Source organism: Mobula birostris, chromosome 12, assembly GCF_030028105.1.
Source record: "Mobula birostris isolate sMobBir1 chromosome 12, sMobBir1.hap1, whole genome shotgun sequence".
Lineage (NCBI taxonomy): Eukaryota > Metazoa > Chordata > Chondrichthyes > Myliobatiformes > Myliobatidae > Mobula > Mobula birostris.
Window position 1 is genome coordinate 79,731,263 of NC_092381.1, and position 22,504 is coordinate 79,753,766.

At 40.8% G+C, this 22,504-nt stretch overlaps 1 protein-coding gene across 2 annotated transcripts in view; it reads right to left on the reverse strand.

Moving 5' to 3' along the window:
• The window catches only part of cdc73 (cell division cycle 73, Paf1/RNA polymerase II complex component, homolog (S. cerevisiae)), a 329,568-nt gene that overhangs the window by 196,798 nt on the left and 110,266 nt on the right, over positions 1 to 22,504 (reverse strand). For both annotated transcript variants that reach the window (XM_072274186.1, XM_072274187.1), the window contains exon 10: positions 8,247 to 8,311. In XM_072274186.1, coding sequence (XP_072130287.1) covers positions 8,247 to 8,311 — 65 coding nt within the window. The remainder of the gene's footprint in view (positions 1 to 8,246; positions 8,312 to 22,504) is intronic.

Consider the following 22,504-nt stretch of genomic DNA (forward strand, 5'->3'; position numbering starts at 1 on the left):
AGATGATGCTCAGTACAAAAACCGGTGTGAATGATTGTCTTGCACGTGTTTATAGTGATCGCAAGGCCCTGTCAGATATTGTTAATGAAGAATACTGAAGTTCAGCTCACTGGTTAATTGGCGAGATCAACAGCAGGGGAAGCATGCTGTCTTGGTTGTTGCGTGGACAAGGCCGACATGCCTCAGACTCACCTGTTGCAGTTGCCAGTGAAAGAGATTCCAGAGATGCCTGTGTGCCACTGGATTTCATACTGGATGGGGGCTGGCCCCTCCCATTGGTGCTGCCCTCCAGTGTTCGTTCAGTGGAAGAACAAGCTGGACCAGGACAACTCAGGGATTTGGGCTATATTATTTCATTTCACTTTGTTACTGAATGTTTTCCTGCAAACATAACCATATGTACTATTTGTGCAGAATGCAGTGTGCTGTGTTCAATGTGTTTTGCACCTTTGCGCCAGAAGAACACACTTTCGTTTGAACGTACGAAATAGTAGGCCACCTGGCTCGTCGAGCCTGCTCCACCACTCAAGAAGATCATGGCTGATCTGACCATGGACTCATCTCCACCAACCTGCCTTTTCCCCATAACCCTCAATTCCCCTACTATGCAAAATTCTATCCAACCTTGTCTTAAATATATTTACTGAGGTAGCCTCTACTGCTTCATTGGCTATATTCATTTATGGAAAAAGGAAATTGCCTTTTAAACTCATGACAGAGCATAGGCCATTAACTTTTTGCTGTTGAAGTTTCTATAGCAGGCAATTTCTTTTTTACGAGGTCGAGTTGCTAGCTCGACACTCAACCCAACACAGATGGAAAGCGTGCCGGGGAGCCGGCTGGGTTCGAACTTGGGAGCCTTCGCTCCAAAGTCCGGCAGTGATGCCACTATGCCACCAGCCGGGCTATTCATGTATGGCTGAATGATAATTAAACTTCAAACTTTCTAGACTCAAGAATATTGGAATTATAGAGTTCTACAGCATGGAAACTAGCCTTTCGCCTAACATTCATACCAAGCAAGGTGCCTTCCTCAGCTCATCCCATTTACCTGCATTTAGCCCATATCCCTCTATCAAAACCTTTCTTATCCATGAATCTGTCTAAATTGTCTTCCAAATGCTGTAACTGCCTTGGAGCTACCACTTTCTCTGCTAGCTTATTCCATATATTAACCGCCCTCTGTGAGGGAAAACCTGTCTCTCAGGTCCCCTTCAAATCATTCAGTATTCTGAGAAAAAGTTTAGAATATCTACCTTTTCTATGCCTCTCATGATTTTATAAACTTCTATTATGTCACCCCTCAGCCTCATTCACTCCAGGGAAAAAGAGTCCCAACCTATCCAGTCTCACCTCATAACTGAAGCCCACCACTCTTGGCAAGATCCTTGTGAATCTTTTCTGCAACCTCTGACGCATATCCTTCCTACAGTATGCTGATTTATATGATTTTAATTTCCTACATTGTATTTAATTATTTGTCCTTGCTAAGAATGAAAATTCAGGGTTCAGAGATTGTCCCAGGTTTTTCCTACCTTGTCTCCTCTGCACGTCTATTTGTTCTTACATCTGCATTTCCAGTTTCTAAATTCATTCAAAGTGACAACAACTTCAATTTATTTCCGGAGATTGAGAAGACTGCTAACCAGTTTACTGCAACATGTAGGTTAACCACTTTCTCTACATACACACACTCAGACAATTACTGGTTACAGCTGCAAACTCTAGGCCATTAGATTTCTCTATTCCATATATGTGCAGTCACTACTGATTTAAATGCTGGATAAATATTTTGATTGGAAACTACTTACTAATCCTGTAACCTGAAATTAGTTGAACAATGAAAAGACCAATGTTAAAATTATCCTTCAGCACTCCAGCAGACTTGTACTCTTTTACAATGGATCCATGGTGTGTAGAGGTTTGGCCATTAAGACCACGCTGTGTACAACAAAAGCGAGTGCTTGAAGTATATGACATTTGCCATTAAATAAACTATTTTTTTTCCTTCTGGTTCTGTTATTCTTTTTGGAAAGTGAGAGAAAGTTAGTCAGAGTTCAGTTTCCTTTACTAACACTTCAAATTAAACATTTGTTGCAGTCTGCACTTCAAAACTAATGTGCAGTATCTAAACTGAGCTGCATGAATGATAAATGCCGCAATGAGACTTGTCAAGTCGATCATTTACTTTACAGTTGCCCCATGCCACTAAACACTAACCATTATTCCATGATGATGCAAACTGAATTCCCAGATGATATAGTCCCATCACCATTTGCCATTGAGTGCACCTTAATTCAATTTCACAGAAAGATAGAAAACCTACAGCACAATACGGGTCCTTACTTTAGAAATTACCATAAGACCATAAGACAAAGGAGCAGAAGTAGGCCATTCGGCCCATAGAGTCTGCTCCGCCATTTTATCATGAGCTGATCCATTCTCCTATTTAGTCCCACTCCCCTGCCTTCTCACCATAACCTTTGATGCCCTGGCTACTCAGATACCTATCAATCTCTGCCTTAAATACACCCAATGACTTGGACTCCACTGCTGCCCGTAGCAACAAATTCCATAGATTCACCCCCCTTTGACTAAGAAAATTTCTTCGCATTTCTGTTCTGAAAGGGCGCCCTTCAATCCTTAAGTCATGCCCTCTCGTACTAGGCTCCCCATCATGGGAAACAACTTTGCCACATCCACTCTGTCCATGCCTTTTAACATTCGAAATGTTTCTATGAGGTCTCCATTCTTCTAAACTCCAAGGAATACAGTCCAAGAGCGGACAAACGTTCCTCATATGTTAACCCTCTCATTCCCGGAATCATTCTAGTGAATCTTCTCTGTACCCTCTCCAAAGTCAGCACATCCTTTCTTAAATAAGGAGACCAAATCTGCCCACAGTGCTCCAAGTGAGGTCTCACCAGCGCCTTATACAGCCTCAACATCACATCCCTGCTCCTATACTCTATTCCTCTAGAAATGAATGCCAACATTGCATTCGCCTTCTCCACTACTGACTCAACCTGGAGGTTAACTTTAAGGGTATCCTGTACGAGGACTCCCAAGTCCCGTAGCATCTCAGAACTTTGAATTCTTTCCCCATTTAAATAATAGTCTGCCCGTTTACTTTTCCTGCCAAAGTGCATAACCATACACTTTCCAACATTGTACTTCATTTGCCACTTCTCTGCCCATTCTTCCCATCTATCCAAATCTCTCTGCAGACTCTCCGTTTCCTCAGCACTACCAGCCCCTCTGCCTATCTTCGTATCGTCAGCAAACTTAGCCACAAAGCCATCTATTCCATAATCCAAATCATTGATGTACAATGTAAAAAGAAGCGGCCCCAATACTGATCCCTGTGGAACACCACTGGTAACCAGCAGCCAACCAGAATAGGATCCCTTTATTCCCACTCTCTGTTTCCTGCCAATCAGCCAACGCTCTATCCACGTAAGTAACTTTCCCGTAATTCCATGGGCTCTTATCTTGTTAAGTAGCCTCATGTGTGGCACCTTGTCAAAGGCCTTCCGAAAATCCAAATATACAACATCCACTGCATCTCCCTTGTCCAGCCTACTGGTAATTTCCTCAAAAAATTATAATAGGTTTGTCAGGCAGGATTTTCCTTTAAGAAATCCATGCTAAGTTCTGCCTATCTTGTCATATGCCTCCAGGTACTCTGTAACCTCATCCTTGACAATCGACTCCAACAACTTCCCAACTACCAATGTCAAGCTAACAGGTCTATAACTTCTTTTTTACTTCCTTGCCCCCTAGTTAAATAGCGGAGTGACATTTGCAATCTTCCAGTCTTCTGGAACCGTGCCAGAATCTATCGACTTTTGAAAGATCATCGCTAATGCCTCCGCAATCTCCACAGCTACTTCCTTCAGAACGCGAGGGTGCATCCCATCTGGTCCAGGAGATTTATCTACCTTTAGCTCATTCAGCTTCCTGAGTACTTTCTCTGTCGTAATTGTGACTGCACACACTTCTCTTCCCTGCCACCCTTGAGTGTCCGGTATACTGCTGATGTCTTCCTCAGTGAAGACTGATGCAAAATACTCATTCAGTTCCTCTGCCATCTCCTTATCTCCCATTACAATTTCTCCAGCATCATTTTTTATCGGTCCTTTATCAACTCTCACCTGTCTTTTACTCTTTATATACTTGAAAAAGCTTTTAGTATCCTCTTTGATATTATTTGCTAGCTTTCTTTCATAGTTAATCTTTTCTCTCTTAATGACCTTCTTGGTTTCCTTTTGTAAGGTTTTAAAAACTTCCCAATCCTCTGTCTTCCCACTAATTTTTGCTTCCTTGTATGCCCTCTCCTTTGCTTTAAGTTTGGCTTTGATTTCTCTTGTCAACCATGGTTGCATCCTTTTTCCACTCGAAAATTTCTTCTTTTTTGGAATATACCTGTCTTGCACATTCCTCATTTCTCGCATAAACTCCAGCCACTGCTGCTCTGCTGTCTTTCCCGCCAGTGTCCCTTTCCAGTCAACTTTGGCCAGTTCCTCTCTCATGCCACTGTAATTTCCTTTACTCCACTAAAATACCGACACATCAGATTTCGGCTTCTCTTTTTCTAATTTCACAGTGAACTCAATCATGTTATGATCACTGCTTCCTAAGGGTTCCTTCACCTCCATCTCTCCAATCACCTCCGGTTCATTACACAATACCAATCCAGTACAGCCGATCCTCTAGTGGGCTCAACAACAAGCTGTTCTAAAAAGCCATCTTGCAGACATTCTACAAATTCTCTCTGAGATCCAGTGCTGACCTGATTTTCCCAATCCACTCGCATGTTAAAATCCCCCACAATTATCATAACACTGCCCTTCTGACAAGCCTTTTCTATTTCCAGTTGTAATTTGTAGTCCACATCCCTGCAGCTGTTTGGAGGCCTATAGATAACTGCCATCAGGGTCCTTTTACCTCTGCTATTTCTTAGCTCAACCCATAAAGATTCTGCACCTTCCAATCCTATATCACCTCTTTCTAATGATTTAATATCATTTCTTACCAATAAAGCCACGCCTCCCCCTCTGCCTACCTTCCTATCCTTCCAATACACCGTGTATCCTTGAATGTTCAGCTCCCAGAGACATGCATCCTTTAGCCAGGTGTCAGTGATGGCCACAATATCATACCTGCCAATCTGTAGCTGTACAACAAGATCATCCACCTTATTCCTTATGCTGCGTGCATTTAAGTACAACACCTTACGACCAGTATTTGATACTTTTTGCTTTGATTTCACTGCAACTTTATTGCACTCCAACTCATCCCAATGGCTACAAATTTGCCCCATCACCTGCCTGTCTTTCCTGACATCTTTACTGCTCACTATCTTAGATTTATTTCTGTTTTCCCCTTCCTCCGCTCTATCATTCCGGTTCCCATCCCCCTGCCAAATTAGTTTAAACCCTCCCTAACAGCTCTATTAAACTTTCCCGCCAGGATATTGGTCCCCTTCGGGTTCAGGTGCAACCTGTCTTTTTTGAACAGGTCATACTTCCCCCAGAAGAGATCCCAATTATCCAAGAATCTGAAGCCCTGCCCCCTACACCAGTCTCTCAGCCACGCATTCATCTGCCTGATTCGACTATTCTTGCCCTCGCTAGCACGTGGCACAGGTAGCAATCCCGAGATTACTACCCTGGAGGTCCTGCTTCTTAGCTTCCTTCCTAACTCCTGGAAATCTCTCTTCAGGACCTCCTCCTTTGTCCTATCTATGTCATTGGTACCAACATGTACCAAGACAACTGGCTGCTCACCCTCCCCCTTTAGAATATTCAGGACCCAATCCAAGACATCCCATACCCTGGCACCTGGGAGGCAACACACCATGCGGGTATCTCTGTCCGGCTCACAAATTACCCAGGGTTACCTATAGCCCTCTACTTTTCTAAGCTCCATGTACCGATCCGAGCGTCTCTTAAAAGACCCTATTGTATCCGCCTCCACCATCGTCGCCAGCAGCCTGTTCCACGCACTCACCACTCTCTGCCTAAAAAACTTACCCCTGACATTTCCTCTGTACCTACTTCCAGGCACCTTAAAACTGTGCCCTCTCTTGTTAGCCATTTCAGCCCTGGGTAAAAAGCCTCAGACTATCCACATGATCAATGCCTCTCATCATCTTATATACCTCTATCACATCACCTCTCATCCTCCACCGCTCCAAAGAGCAAACGCCGAGTTCACTCAACCTATTCTCATAAGGCATGCTCCCCAATCCAAGCAACATCCTTGTAAGTCTCCTCTGCACCCTTTCTATGGTTTCCACATCCTTCCTGTAGTGAGGTGATCAGAACTAAGCACAGTACTCCAAGTGGAGTCTGACCAGGGTCCTATATAACTGCAACATTACCTCTCGGCTTTTGAACTCAATCCCATGGTTGATGAAGGCCAATACACCGTATGCCTTCTTAACCACACAGTCAACCTGCACAGCAGCTTTGAGTGTCCTATGGACTCAGACTCTGAATCTTCACACCACCAAGAGTCTTACCATTCATACTATATTCTGCCATCATATTTGACCTACCAAATTGAACCACCTCACATTTATCTGGGTTGAATTCCATCTGCCACTTCTCAGCCCAGTTTTGCAAATATCAATATCTCGCTGTAACCTCTGACAGCCCTCTACACTATCCACAACACCTTCAACCTTTGCGTACTGGATGTGCTGGCTGATGATTGATGTTTGGGATTGATTCCGGCGGCAACCGACTCCGTGGGAAGCGTTGAGGCAGGTGCTGGGTGGGATTTCCCCTAGACATATATGAGCCAATATAACTGAGCGTAACATCATTAAGAAAGGGGTCCTAGAACAGATCCCTGAGGTGTCCATCTGCCTCTCTAACGGAGGCCTTTAGGTTCAGACCCAGAGAATAATTGTCAGGCACAGTTTACTTAAATGTACATACTGTTTATTAGCAAGCTTGTGCACTCAGTTTGCAAAACAGGGTCCCTGATCACCGAGCTTGGGAAAATCTGCAGCCACTGAACCCAGAATACTGTGTGGAGCTATTGATATACATTATTATCACATATTTTGATACGGGTAGACCGAGAAGTTTCTCATGCAACAAACCCTTCTTTGTTCATACAATATTCTATCAGCACAACTTGTCAAGCTGCCAACAGGTCAGTTAGGTTTTAGCCCTTTTAATTTTGCATATGCTTCCTCAAAGGAACACCACTGGTCACTAACCTCCGTGCAGAATATGACTCGTCTACAACCACTCTTTGCCTTCTGTGGGCAAACCAATTCTGGATCCACAAAACAAAGCCCCCTTGGATCCCATGCCTCCTTACTTTCTCAATAAGCCTTGCATGGGGTACCTTATCAAACGCCTTGTTGAAATCCATATACACTACATCTACTGCTCTAGCTTCATCAATGTGTTTAGTCACATCCTCAAAAAAGGGTCGTAAGGCACGACCTACCTTTGACAAAGCCATGCTGACTATTCCTAATCATATTATGCCTCTCCAAATGTTCATAAATCCTGCCTCTCAGGATCTTCTCCATCAACTTACCAACCACTGAAGTAAGACTCACTGGTCTATAATTTCCTGGACTATCTCTACCTCCCTTTCTTGAATAAGGGAACAACATCTGCAATCCTCCAAAACTCCTCCCGTCCCTATTGATGATGCAAAGATCATTGCCAGAGGCTTAGCAATCTCTTCCCTCACCTCCCACAGTAGCCTGGGGTATATCTCGACCGGTCCCGGTGACTTATCCAACTTGATGCTTTCCAAAAGCTCCAGCGCATCCTCTTTCTTAATGTCTGCGTGCTCAAGCCTTTCAATCCACTGTAAGTCATCCCTACAATCGCCAAGGTCCTTTTCCCCTTGCACAGAATTAGTACAGTGTTCAAATTAAATACGGCTGTAATTAACTAATTAAATATGCAAACTAAAATTGTTTTAAAAGTGTACATCAAGACAAAGTATCATTTCCCTCACGGTACATACTAATTCAAGCAGCTTTAATTAAAATTTAATCCTTTGAGGTGATTAATTTTAGTAAGGATTTCATTTATTATCATTTGGAATAAAAGCAAATGTGTGCAAAACTTTTTTTTAAATGCGACAAAATGGAGGCTGTTAAGTTTCTCTTTAAATCTATTCAATCCAAGTACAACAAACTTTGCATAAAATGTGTATATTAAATCCCAAATATCTGCTTGGTTTGAAGAATGGGAGACAGCACTTACCGTCACAGACTTCAGGGTCATGCCGTGATACGTGCCCATTGTATCAATCTTGAAACCTTCCGTTTCTACAAAAACAAATCAACAATTTAAGCTCAATATGATTTAAACAAAACATTAGAGCTTTGAATCATAAAATGGCAAAGTGGTAAATTTAACAACCCATCTACATATAGGGAAATCATACTTGCAGAGGCGTAAATACAGTTAAAAATTCTAAAAAGGGGATACAATGACAATGTGAGGGAGACAATACAATAAAGCAACTCAAACATCAATGCGTATTCATTAAACATAGTTAAAATTCTGCAATTTCCCAATCATTCTAAATCACATGAAAGAACATGTTTACTGATGCAAAAACATGTTAAGAGCTGAAAAATTAGGGTAACAAGGAGTATGAATCTTTACCAAGATAGCCCAACTGAGCGGAATTGTGGCAGGTAATTGCACCACTTTTGTGTCATCCCATTTGAAATCAGAAAGCACAACATTGTTGGAATCAATGTGATACTTCTGGATTGTACAATTTAACTACAGGTTAGTTACATAAAATGAGAGCTCACTGCTGCAGCTTAAGTTTGCTGAATTAGGTGTTATCCTTACTTACACCCCTGTGCCTTATTTCTCAAATTAAAATAAAGACAAAAATCTTAGCTGAAAAGTAATACAACAGGCTGGATTAACATAAATGTCCCAAAATGTTCGCTGAAGCAGCTTGTTATATTTTTTGTACAACCAATCACAAAAAAAAGCACAACTATGCTGCACAAGATAATGAGAAATTCCAATTTGAACTAAAGCAACAATGCACCCCACCCCCTCTTCTACCTGCCTGTCCTTTCGATGCAAGGTATATCATCCCAACTATGATCCTCTTCAACCGTGACTGAGTGACGCCCACAATGTCATACCCGACAATCTCCAACTGTACAGTATCATTCACCTTATTCTATATACTGCATGCATTAAAATATAACACCTTCAATCCTGTACTCATCATCCTTTTCAATTTTGCCACCATGTTTTGTACACTTCAACTCCTCCCACTGACTGCAATTTTGTTCCATCATCAATACAATGCATCAACTTCACTCCAAGGCTGAGGTTGGCTAAGATCACGGTACACAAATTCAATATCGAATATGTGTAGTTAGCACAGGTATTCAGAGAAATGATTTGGATCTACTACGCACTTTTTATCATGACATTCAAAACTACTTGACAAGCAGTAAGGTATTTTTTTCCACTGACCAGACAGATTGGAAATTCCAGCAGCTTCAACACAAGAAAGATAAATGGCAAGATAATCTGCTCTAACAGCATCCCTACAAAGATAAATGTTGTTTAGGACATCTGGAGACAAATGTTGTTCTGGAGACAAATCCCCTGTTGACCTTTGAAAAGTGCCATGGGATATTGTGATATTTTTTGTTCATTTATCATCTTAACTGAAAGACAGCTCCTGCTTTACTATAATATTCTTGAAATACCATACTGAAGTTTCCTTTGGAGGACTTCAAACCCACGGTCATTTAACTGAAAGGTATGTGAACTACTACTGAATCACACCTCACAATCAATGTTATGTTCTGTTAATTTAACTCGAAGAAGTCTTACTTGAGGAAAAGTGAAAAATTTACTTAGGTTGTAATAAGTGTAACAATGCTAGTCAATAGTCAATTAAAATGTAATTTGCCCAATACTAAATGATATCCAAGAGTGAAGAAAATATTATTTTTAGTGCTTTTTATTACATTGTTTCATTAGTCCCTAACAATTTTCACTTGTAAAAACATCCAGAAGGTTTGAGATTCCATGCGTTAATCTTCTGGAATATATTTTGTTTATTAATTTATGTGTGGTAAGATTACTTACATGCTGTCAGTGAGTTATATGTACTGTGTTGTGCACCTTGGCTCAGAAGACAGTTGTTTCAGTTGGCAGTATACAAGTATACAACTCAACGACGATAAACTTGAACTTGAAGGTAAAAATCAATAAAAAGCACTCTTGGAAGCTGTTTACTCTTTTGTTTATTTTACTTTATGAATTATGTATTCTGTTTCAAAATCTCATGGGGGTTCCTTTCTTAGATAATCTCTTGGAATCACAGACAACTCATTTCTGCTCCAGCTCTTTGGGTTCTTAAGTGACTGATGAGGCTGATAAGGCACCCACTGGCTTTGTGACACACAGGGAAGTTGCTCAATGGGGCCGGTGGATAGGTAGTTTGTGAAACAACGTGGTAGTTTGTGAAACAACGTGGTCCTTTCAGCATTTATGCTGATGTCGCCATATATAACCCAGAGATTTGTTTTCTTGTGGGCCTACAAAGTAAATCCAAGAAACACAATAGAATCAGCCATCACACATAAAAATTGCTGGTGAACGCAGCAGGCCAGGCAGCATCTATAGGAAGAGGGTTTCGGGCTGAGACCCTTCGTCAGAAATCAGCCATAGTCCACATACAGCAAGGCGGACAAACAACAAATTTGCAAAAGGCAGCAAACTGTGCAAATACCATAAATAAATAAATATCAATTGATAGATAGATAGAAAGATAAATAAGCTATAACTATTGAGAACATGAAATGAAGAGTCCCTAAAAATGAGTCCATAGGTTGTAGAAACAAGTCAGTGATGTAGGTCTGGAAAAAGACATTTGGTTCACTTGGTTTGGCAGTGAATTTGGAAAACTAAACAGATAGAATTGATATTATCTTTCCAGTTCACCAAGGTGCCTGCTGTCAGCAAAAGTATGCAAGAGGTTTCAGGTCTTGATCTTCAAATATCCTTTTCCTCAAACATTTTCACAACGAAGTAATTTATGATTTGATCACCTGTGTCTGCCCTCACTGAGAAGTGCCCAGTGAGATATTCAAAGTAACCCAAATTACCTAAAGTTTCATTGTGGACCTTTATTGTGAGAGGGAAGACTTGTAAAGTGGGGAAGGTGAGTAAAGGGCTTCTGTTTTGAAAGGTCCATTCTCTCACATGCTTTGCTGAATGTGCTGTTGAGTTGGAGCTCAGCCTTCAAACTTGAGCATAGCCCAGTATTATAAGGAGATTGCAATTCCACTCCTGAAGTTAGAATAACCTTGAGTAATCATGAATGGAGATGACAAGGACTAAATAGTTCCTATCTGTCTTGTAGATAATGTAAGGGGGTTTCGATTTTGTTACTGCGAAGGCTAATTAAAATGGCGTCTTTGTTACGTTAATCTGCGGAATGCGGCTTTGTTGTGTTAAACACTGAGAAAGTTTGCGCCAACAGTTTGTTTTTGCTTTAGAGTCTGATAAGAGAGTGCTATTAACCAATTGGGATAGTTGTTATGGTTTTGGTGTATTTGAAGATACTGTATGCGCAGGGTTTTGGGGCAGAAGGCGGGAGAGCGAGACAGAGGATGGACGAGGTGCTGTGAGTCCGCTAACGGGGTCAGACCCCGAGCAGGACGTTCGGCAAGGAGATGGAGACGGACTCGTGTGGAGCGTCTGGTTGACCACCGTTGTTGGTCCCAGGTGGCCGGTCGAGGTGGTCCGAGGGGTCGCAGGGTGAAGAAGAAGGTCCTTGAGCTCTAACGGTTTTTGTGCACAAAGAGATTGAACTTTGATAAGTGTGGCACCTTTTATTTTCCTTTTATATTTTATTCTCTTTTAATTATATAGTTCCAGTAATATCTATAAACTGTATATCATTTAATACCAGTCTGTTATTTGGGCGGGGTGGGGTACCTCACACAGCATCCACACAAACGAATTATCCAGTTTGGCAGGGCCGAGGCTGTTTCCCTAGACGACAGCGAGCCAAGCGACCCTGAGGGTGGCCGGCGGGGGGGCGGCTACAATAAGTTCAATTTCAGCAGGAAGCTTGCTGGAAATGAGAGGAGGCAGCATGGTCAGAAAGACTAACAAGAAACTGCCTAGGCAATGACACAGTCTTGCTCAACACCAACCTACACACAAAAATGGACATGCTGTGGTCTCATTGTTAAGGACCAGGGATCACATAAGATTATGAGACAAATGTGAAATGAAGATAAATTTTAAAAGAACACACCACAATCCTTCTTTATTGACATGGTCCAAGACTTCCATGAGGAGGAAAAGACCACATAAAGTGCCACATTTTTCCTGGAGTTGTGTGGTGAGGATTGTGCACCTAGCTGTATGGAATCTAAACTGTGATTTTCAAAGTAGCTTTTTGGTGACCAGGAAGTCGCAATTTAAAAGGAGCCTGTCAATAATTTTACCTGTGGCAGAGTTTAGATATTGGATACCTTTGTAGGCTTTGTCTCCATCTTTGAATATGTGTATGGTGACTGATGGTACTGGCAAGTACTTCTTTTCTCAGAAGTGGGAAATAAGGTTGTAGATTTGTGACTGAGGTTCTGACCACAAGGCCTTGACTTTCATGAAGCAAATGGCCTTTTTGACCTCTTGACAGTTAAGTTGGCAGGAAGGTGGGATCAGATAAATAAATTGCTCTGGGATATAGCCAATGAATGCTCACTTTGTGAAGCTAGAGTCAGCTATTGCCCCTTCCAAAGAGTGATGATTGCCTCTGAAAGTCTAGAATGTAGATATTATTGAAGACACTAGTGTGGTACTTCGCTTTGGGCCACAGATAATCGTAATAACACTGGAGAACTTGAACATGTTTTGCTGAACTTCTGCCTACATGTGTGCTCTCTCTCGGTTGCTCTCATTCGCGCTCGCTCTTGCTCTCTGTCTCTCTCACTCACGCTCTCTCTCTCTCGCAGTCGCTCTCTCGCTCTTGCTCTCGCTCTCTCTCGCTCTTGCTCTCGTTCTCTCTCGCGGTCGCACTGACTCGTGCTTGCTTTCTTGCTCTTGCGCTCGCTCTTTCTTGCGCGTTCTCTCATGCTCGCTTTCAAAAAAAATCAATTTCTGAGACATTGTATATAATTTGCGGGCATCAGGGAGCCACTATTAATATGCGGGAGACTCCCAGAAGTTCCGAGAGAGGTGGGATGTCTGCAGCTCTGTCTTGAATGTTTTTGAGATTATGACTTCTAATTCTAGATACCTCAGGCAGACAATCATCAATGGTAGAGGAATGGGACTGACTGAACAGACCTACAAAGAACCAGAGGTTCTCAAGAAATTCAATATCTTGCTTTGTGATTTAATAATATCAATTTAAACAATATATTCATTATGTTATTTGTACTGTGCATTTGCAGCCAGAAACTGGGGGAAGTGGGGAGAGAAAAGGAAATTAACGGATGTAAGATAGAATAAAGTCAAATCCTCATACACACAACCTTGTAGACAAATACAAGTTTTATATCGGCAATGATATACCAATAGATCAAACTATATTCTGAAGTTAAACTCAAAACTCTTACCTCAATAGCACAGAAACTTCTCAAACTGTTTACCAATCCTTTTGAACAGCAACAAATAAATTTTCCAAATAAGATTACAGTTGTAATTTGCCTTGAATGTCAAAAAATTTAAAGAACATACTTCTTGAGAAGAAACTGTACTGCAGCCACATATCTCATGGCTTGTTAATCACTTTAAAATTTCAATCTAATATTGAAGAACCTAACATACAAGACATCTGCATAAATTTGCAGCAATCAGCACAAACCATTTGAAAATAGCAACCATAGGGATCTATCAGTAAATTATTTTTTAAACCAAAAGCGTTGCCTCTTGCAAAGGAGAAATATCAAATAGAGGTTCCTCTGCAGACTTGTTCATTCTTTAACTGGAATGTAGACTTCACATATAAGATTATCAAAAAAGACATCCATAAGACTGTCAATTTCAGGATGTACAGTTGAACACACCTTGCACATTTTCTCACAAAGAACTTTCAATTTCTTGCAACTTTGAGTTAAGACTATTCTCATTATTCTGTCAAACATTATGATACAAAGCTTCACTCCCAACACACTGGAGGAACTCAGCAGATCGGGCAGCATCCATGGGAAAGATCGGTCGATGTTCCAGCCCGAAACGTAGACCGATCTTTCCCATGGGTGCTGCCCGATCTACTGAGTTTCTCCAGCATGTTGTGAGTGTTGCTTTGACCCCAGCATCTGCAGATTATTTTGTGGTTATGATACAAAGCTTTTTAAGATACAAAAACTGCAATGTTCCTCACCAATCAATACAGGTTCCTGAATTTAAGTCAAAGGTTTCTTTAATGTAATATGATTAACTTTGTTGATAAAAAAAAAAGACGATGTTTTTTCTGTGAAAATACTTGAAACGTGTTAACAAAATTTAAAGACTGGCATGGATCTTGCAAATTATATCACACTCGCCACCAAAACTAGTCACTATGCTTCTGAACTTGCTGTTTAGAGACACAATTATTCTGCATGTCGGAGCCATGAAGTGGAGGTTATTATCAATGTTTGTCCAATTACTAAAGCATTCTCCAATCCCAATGATTTGGAAGCACCAGCACCCAACCATGAAGACCTTCTGAAGACCTCACCACCCATACCAACAGGAAAGTTCCAAAAGGAAGACACTTCTGCATGTTGCAGACAGAAGTTGACGAATACATGTCAAATTTGTTTTGAAAACAGTGGGCCAAGGAGTATTTACCACACCTACAGGAACCTCAGCAATGGTCAGATATAAAACACAAATTTCCTCCCAGGAGATATTGTGCTTATACTTGATGACACAGCACCTCGAAACTCATGGATGATGGGAAGCGTCATTCAAGTCTTTCCAGGAAGAAGAGGATTTGTGCAGCAGGTACGCATCAAGACCAAGACCAGCTGTCTGAAGACCGATAACCAAGATCTGTATTCTACAGGAGAGAGGTTTGAGGAGCTACAGCTCTAGAAGCTTCATGACTTTTGACTTGACAGAAAGTGGTAGTAAACATCAATCCATATTGGACTAAGTGCTGGTAACCTCTGGCCTAGATGACTGTTACATGACTTGACTGAAAGAAGAAAGAGGACATTTGTATGAATGGTAAGATGTTTGTTTTTGAAGATTTCATGTCTCCTTTTTTTGTAGTACGTAGCTGTAATTATTATAATATAATAATTGGGGACAGGATATAGGAGTCCATTTTCTGTCAGTCTGCATTGCATTTCGTGTTGTGCATTTATTATGGGTAATTTGTCACTCGGGTTGGGGTTGTGGTAGAAGCAAATAAGTACAGTTACATGTTCACACTTTGACTTTAGGTCAGTTTAGTCTAGTTAGCGCGGGGGTGATTTTTTTTTGTTGACCACTTATGTTATCATACAGCTAGGATTGCTAATTTTACTTATGGTAGTTTTATTGCTATAAGATCGTTTGTCTTTACTGATTTCATAATAAAGAATCGAACATACTTTTCACGATTTGAAAAGTTGTTATTTAGGAAATGCGCCATACAGTGTCAACCCCTGTACTCAATATCTGAGTAGTTTCAGTTTGTTTTCAAGTACCCACTACACTGCATTTACCTTATGTATACCCATCAAAAAAATTATGTTTTAACTAATGTCTTCCAGACTCATTCATGTAAGGTAATCATATCATAAAGACAGACCAAAACAAATCACCGCCATTAATATTTTGAAAAAAAACACATTTGATAGATGGCAAAACCATTGTACTATCTTTACTCGCTTACAACCCACTTCTGCTTCCCCACTAGTTTCAAAATGACCTTGAGATGAAATAATTCAAATTTTAGAATTAACATTAAAATAATCATCCAAATGCATTATTAACTTAATTGCATACACAAGTATCTTAATTTTGCACAACACTTAGCAATAAAATCTAAATTCACACAAAATAGGCTTAAGCATTCTGACCAAATCCAGTTAGTGTAATAACAGATTTACCAGCAGTCACACATCAGACACCCTACAATTGCTGTGTTCAAAAATGCACTTGCCAAATTTCATAATAAGGATGGTCATGTGGGGTACCAATGCATGAATAATGGCAACTTTATTGGGGGAGAAAGGGGATAGTCAGGAAAATGTCTTATCTTTCTAAATATTGTCAATGAAAGTAAAGCAAAATGGAGATACTGATGATTCATTTACTTAGGATTAAGTATTTAAAATATTTATTTGAAACAATATTCGACCAGATTGTTCTAACAAATATTATTACACAGCTAGATTGCAACACAATCTAGAGGAGAAGCCCAATTTTCCCCATAGGTCTTTGGGGGGGTAAGTCTACTGTGGAATCTTCCATGTTAGCACAGAATTTGAAACCGCATGAACTTCAATGGGAATTGTTATTAGGCAAAGATGATTTTGCTTCAATGGTTTTAATTGTTTTATTTATTGAGATACAGTGCGGAATAGGCCCTTCCGGCCTTCAAATCACACTGCCCAGTTATCTTCTAATTTAATTGTAGCCTAATTACAAGACAATTTATAAGGATCAATTAACCTACCAACCAGTACATCTTTGGACTGTGCGAGGAAATCAACAGTTACAGGGAGAGCGTACATAGGCAACAGCGGGAATTGAACCTGAGTTGCCTGCACTGTAAGGTGTTGTGCTAACCATTACACCACCATGCATTAACATTACATTCACATCTCCATTTTTAAAATTCTTAATTTTTTTGCAATTTTTACTTCGATTTAATTTCCATTAAATGTCACCAATGGCCTTTACAACCTAAACTAGTTTTGAAGTGAGGAAGGGAAGTAGGGTGAAGGAAAACCCCAAGACATTCTTCAATTACGTGAAGAACAAAAGGATGACAGGAATGAAGGTAGGACCGATTAGAGATAAAGTTGGGAAGATGTGCCTGGAGGCTGTGGAAGTGAGCTAAGTCCTCAATGAATACTTCTCTTCGGTATTCACCAATGAGAGGGAACTTGATGATGGTGAGGACAATATGAGTGAGGTTGATGTTCTGGAGCATGTTGATATTAAGGGAGAGGAAGTGTTGGAGTTGTTAAAATACATTAGGACAGATAAGTCCCCGGGGCCTGATGGAATATTCCCCAGGCTGCTCCACGAGGCGAGAGAAGAGATTGCTGAGCCTCTGGCTGGGATCCTTATGTCCTCGTTGTCCACGGGAATGGTACCAGAGGACTGGAGGGAGGCGAATGTTGTCCCCTTGTTCAAAAAAGGTAGAAGGGATAGTCCGGGTAATTATAGACAGAGTCTTACGTCTGTGGTGGGAAAGCTGTTGGAAAAGATTCTTAGAGGTAGGATCTATAGGCATTTAGAGAATCATGGTCTGATCAGGGACAGTCAGCATGGCTTTGTGAAGGGCAGATCGTATCTAACAAGCCTGATAGAGTTCTTTGAGGAGGTGACCAGGCATATAGATGAGGGTAGTGCAGTGGATGTGATCTATATGGATTTTAGTAAGGCACTTGACAAGGTTCCACACGGTAGGCTTATTCAGAAAGTTAGAAGGCATGAGATCCGGGGAAGTTTGGCCAGGTGGATTCAGAATTGGCTTGCCTGCAGAAGGCAGAGGGTCGTGGTGGAGGGAGTACATTCAGATTGGAGGATTGTGACTAGTGGTGTCCCACAAGGATCTGTTCTGGGACCTCTACTTTTCGTGATTTTTATTAACGACCTGGATGTGGGGGTAGAAGGGTGGGTTGGCAAGTTTGCAGACGACACAAAGGTTGGTGGTGTTGCAGATAGTGTAGAGGATTGTCATAGATTGCAGAGAGACAATGATAGGATGCAGAAGTGGGCTGAGAAGTGGCGGATGGAGTTTAACCCCGAGAAGTATGAGGTGGTACACTTTGGAAGGACAAACTCCAAGGCAGGGTACAAAGTAAATGACAGGATACTTGGTAGTGTGGAGGAGCAGAGGGATCACGGGGTACATGTCCACAGATCCCTGAAAGTTGCCTCACAGGTGGATAAGGTAGTTAAGAAAGCTTATGGGGTGTTAGCTTTCATAAGTCGAGGGATAGAGTTTAAGAGTCGCGATGTAATGATGCAGCTCTATAAAACTCTGGTTAGGCCACACTTGGAATACTGTGTCCAGTTCTGGTCATCTCACTATAGGAAGGATGTGGAAGCATTGGAAAGGGTACAGAGGAGATTTACCAGGATGCTGCCTGGTTTAGGAAGTATGTATTATGATCAGAGATTAATGAAGCTAGGGCTTTACTCTTTGGGGAGAAGGAGGATGAGAGGAGACATGATAGAGGTGTACAAGATAATAAGAGGAATAGATAGAGTGGATAGCCAGCGCCTCTTCCCCAGGGCACCACTGCTCAATACAAGAGGACATGGCTTTAAGGTAAGGGGTGGGAAGTTCAAGGGGGATTTTAGAGAAAGGTTTTTTACTCAGAGAGTGGTTGGTGCGTGGAATGCACTGCCTGAGTCAGTGGTGGAGGCAGATACACTAGTGAAGTTTAAGAGACTACTAGACAGGTATATGGAGGAATTTAAGGTGGGGGCTTATATGGGAGGCAGGGTTTGAGGGTCAGCACAACATTGTGGGCCGAAGGGCCTGTACTGTGCTGTACTATTCTATGTAAGGGAACTTCTCACTGAAGATTGTGACAGCTGATATTGCTATACACACCATTATAATTGATAAGCACAAGCATCGTGATGGGAGGCAACAAGAATTAATTCCAGACAGGAAAAAGCCAGCCTGATCTGGCACACTAAATCAGGGATAGAATCTTGGCAAAGCTAACAAAGGAAAATAGACACGGAATAAAAGCATCAAAAATTCTGCAGATACGTAACTAAAATTTTCCAAATTTCTCTTCATTTGGTTATTGAGAGTGTCTGATGTTGAAAGACCCATAACACCCAATGACCCCAGGTTACATCACTGATGGTGTGTCCCAACACATTCCATGACGTGTCTCAGCATCACAATAGATGCACAATAGTGAAGTAATTAAGTACTGAACTTGTATCCATTTCTATTGAGACCTGAATTTGAATTCCACCACAGCAGGTGGTGAAATTAAAGTACTAAATAAACTGGAATTAAAAGCTGATGTCAGATCTATGGTCACCAGTACTGTTAAATTAGCATAAACATCCATTTAGTTTATTAAATCCTTCAGGGAAAGAAATCTGCCATCCATATGTTTTATTTAAACCATGGTCCATAGTAATGCAGTTGCTTCTTGGCTGACCTCTAAACACAACAACCCACTCAGTTCAGAGGCAATCAAGCAATAAATGCAGACCTAGCCAGTGATACCCACATTCTGAGTAAATAAAATAACATTTCCTTAAATTAGAAAAACTCAAATCTGCTCCCACATTTGGCCTCAGTTTCATCTTAAAAAGTTCAAAAAAAATCCGTATTTTTTCCTTGATAACACTGCTTATGGATACAATTATAAAAATATTCTGCCAAGCTGGATATTGCTATGGTGAAATCAGTTTCTTTAAAATGTGCAAATTTCTGCTACAGATGAAGGAGCTTGATGCTGAACACATTAAAATTAATTGAAGGTGTCATGTGCTGCATTTTGTGACAAAGAGGGCTGCCTTTCAGGCATAATTGAAAATAACTTTAAAACCTGCTTATCTAAGCAATCCTTGCAAGACCAAACCATTCTGTTTGGGGAAGCAGAGATATTATGTTATAATCTAAACTTACATTTAGCAGATGGCACTTCACAAATGTAGCTATAGTACTAATTGGTTAGTAACCACCATCATCATTACAGAATTCCGGCTTCATTAAAGACTCCAAAGTACAATGAACATTTCAATGTTTGTCCTTGACTATTGTCGGTCACTTTCAAGATATTGAATCTCCACTAGTATTTAATTATAAAGTAGACAATTTAATGGAGGAACAGCTGAGTGATTTGAATTCAGTAGTCAATATTAGTAGCAGAAAAAGGTAATAAAAACTGACATGTTAAAACTATAAATAAACAAACATTTGCCTTCCTGCCTCAAACAGAAATGTCTTTCTTGTCATTTGATCTCTAAACTGAATGATACTTTATGACTCTAATATACTTTCATTCATTTTCTGGGTCACTGATAAATAAGAACCAGTTTTATTGTCACTTATATAAGTCATGAAATTTGTTATTTTGCAGAAGCAGTACAGTGTAAGACATAAACATTAAAGAAAAACAAAATAGCAATACAGGTGGCCTCCGTTTTCTGAATGTTCGCTTTACGACACCTCGCTGTTACAAAAGACCTATATTAGTTACCTGTTTTCGCTAACAGAAGGTGTTTTCACTGTTACGAAAAAAAGCAGCGCGCACCTGAACAGCCAAGCTCCTCCCCCGGAACTGCATTCCATCCGCCATTGCTCAAACACGTGCTTCTTCTCGATTTATTTTGTGTATCCGTTAGTAAGATGAGTTCTAAGGTATCAGAAAAGCCTAAAAGAGCTCGTAAGGGCGTTACACTTAACATAAAACTAGACATAATTTAGCATTTCAATCGTGGTGAATGAAGTAAGGACATTGTCTGCACGTTGAACTTGCCTGCCTCTACCATTCGCACTATTTATACGCAGAGAACAAGAATTTTGAAAGCTGCCGATGTTACTGTTGGCTCTGCTCGTAGCAAAGTGGTCTCTCTTAGTCGGCATCCAAAAATGGATAAAATGGAAAGTCTATTGCTTGAGTGGATTGATGAGTGTACGAAGTGTGGTGTTCCGTTAAGTTTTCTTATACTTAAGGAGAAATCAGTCAGTCTTTTTAATAAGCTGAAACAGAAAGCACTGGACAATGGTGATGAAATTGTTGCTAAAGTGGAATTTAAAGGTAGTCACGCGTGGTTTGATTGGTTTCTGAGGCGAGGGCAGCTTCATAGTTTAACGTTTACTGGAGAGAGTGCTTCGGCTGATACTGAAGCTGCCGAAAAGTTCCCAGCAGAACTGAAGAAAGCAATTACAGAAAGTGGTTATTCATATAAGCACATGTTTAACTGTGACAAAACTGCAATTTATTGGAAAAAATTGCCAAGCAAGACATTTATTTCGATAGAAGAAAAGCAGGCTAAGGGACAAAATGCTTCGAAGGACAGGTTTACCCTAATGCCTATTATTAACGCCACTGGTGATGCTGTCCTTAAGCCTCTACTAGTGTACCATTCAGAAAATCCCAGGGCACTTAAAGGCGTTGATAAGAAAACACTTCCCGTTGTGTTCCATTCACATCTAAGTGGTTGGAATACCCAAGCGCTTTTTTCTGAGTACATGAGCAGATACGTTAGTCCTTTTGTTGAAAAATACTGTAGAGAAAATAACCTCGATAATAGGTGTCTTGTGATTGTCGATAATTGTGCTGCTCATCCGCATGCCATTACCGAGTGTGGCGGTAATGTTCGTGTTGCGTTCTTACCGTCGAATACGACATCGTTGCTGCAGCCGTGCGACCAAGGCCTAATAGCCACAATTAAGGCTTGCTATGCGCAAAATGTGATGCGTTTTATTGTAAGTACCATTGACAGAGAGGGCAACTCCGAAGTGTCTTTGTGAGAGATCTGGAAAGAATGCAATATAAAATTGACAATCGCCAACATTGGAGATGCTCTCGATAGGCTAACAGTCTCGATGAGAAATGGCGTTCGGAGGAAACTGTGTCCCGAAGCAGTGAACAATTTTAAAGGTTTTGAACCATCAGCAATAAATATGGCAATAGTGAGTTTGGCTACTGTACATACATTATTTCTACTTTATATAGGCTGTGTATTTTTATGTGTTATTTGGTATGATTTGGCAGCTTCATAGCATAAAGGTTACTGGAGCGAGTGTTTCTGCCGCGAGCGCTTGCGCCGTGCCTCTGCCGAAAGCGCTTCCTCCGAGAGCAATGCTGTGAGACTTTCGCTGCGCTAGACAATGCAGAAAAGTATTTCTATTTTATACAGGCTGTGTATTTATCATATCATTCCTGCTTTTACTATATGTTACTGTTATTTTAGGTTTTATGTGTTATTTGGCATGATTTTGCAGGTTATTTTCTGGGTCTGGGAACGCTCAAAACTTTTTCCCATATTAATAAATGGTAATTGCTTATTCACTTTACGACATTCTGGCTTACAAACTGTTTCACAGGAACGCTGTACCTTCAGATAGCGGGGGAAACCTGTAATGAGAAAAGCATTCGTAGATTTGTTGGCCATTCAAAACCCTTAATGGCAGAATGGAAGCAGCTATTCCTGTATCATTTGGTGTTGATCTTTAGGCTCTAGTACCTTCTCCTTGTGGTAATATTGCATACCCTGGATCGGGAGGAGTTGTAAAGTTTGATGGCCACAGGCAGGAATGACATCCTATGACGCTCTGTGCTGCATCTTGGAGGAATGAGTCTCTGGCTGAA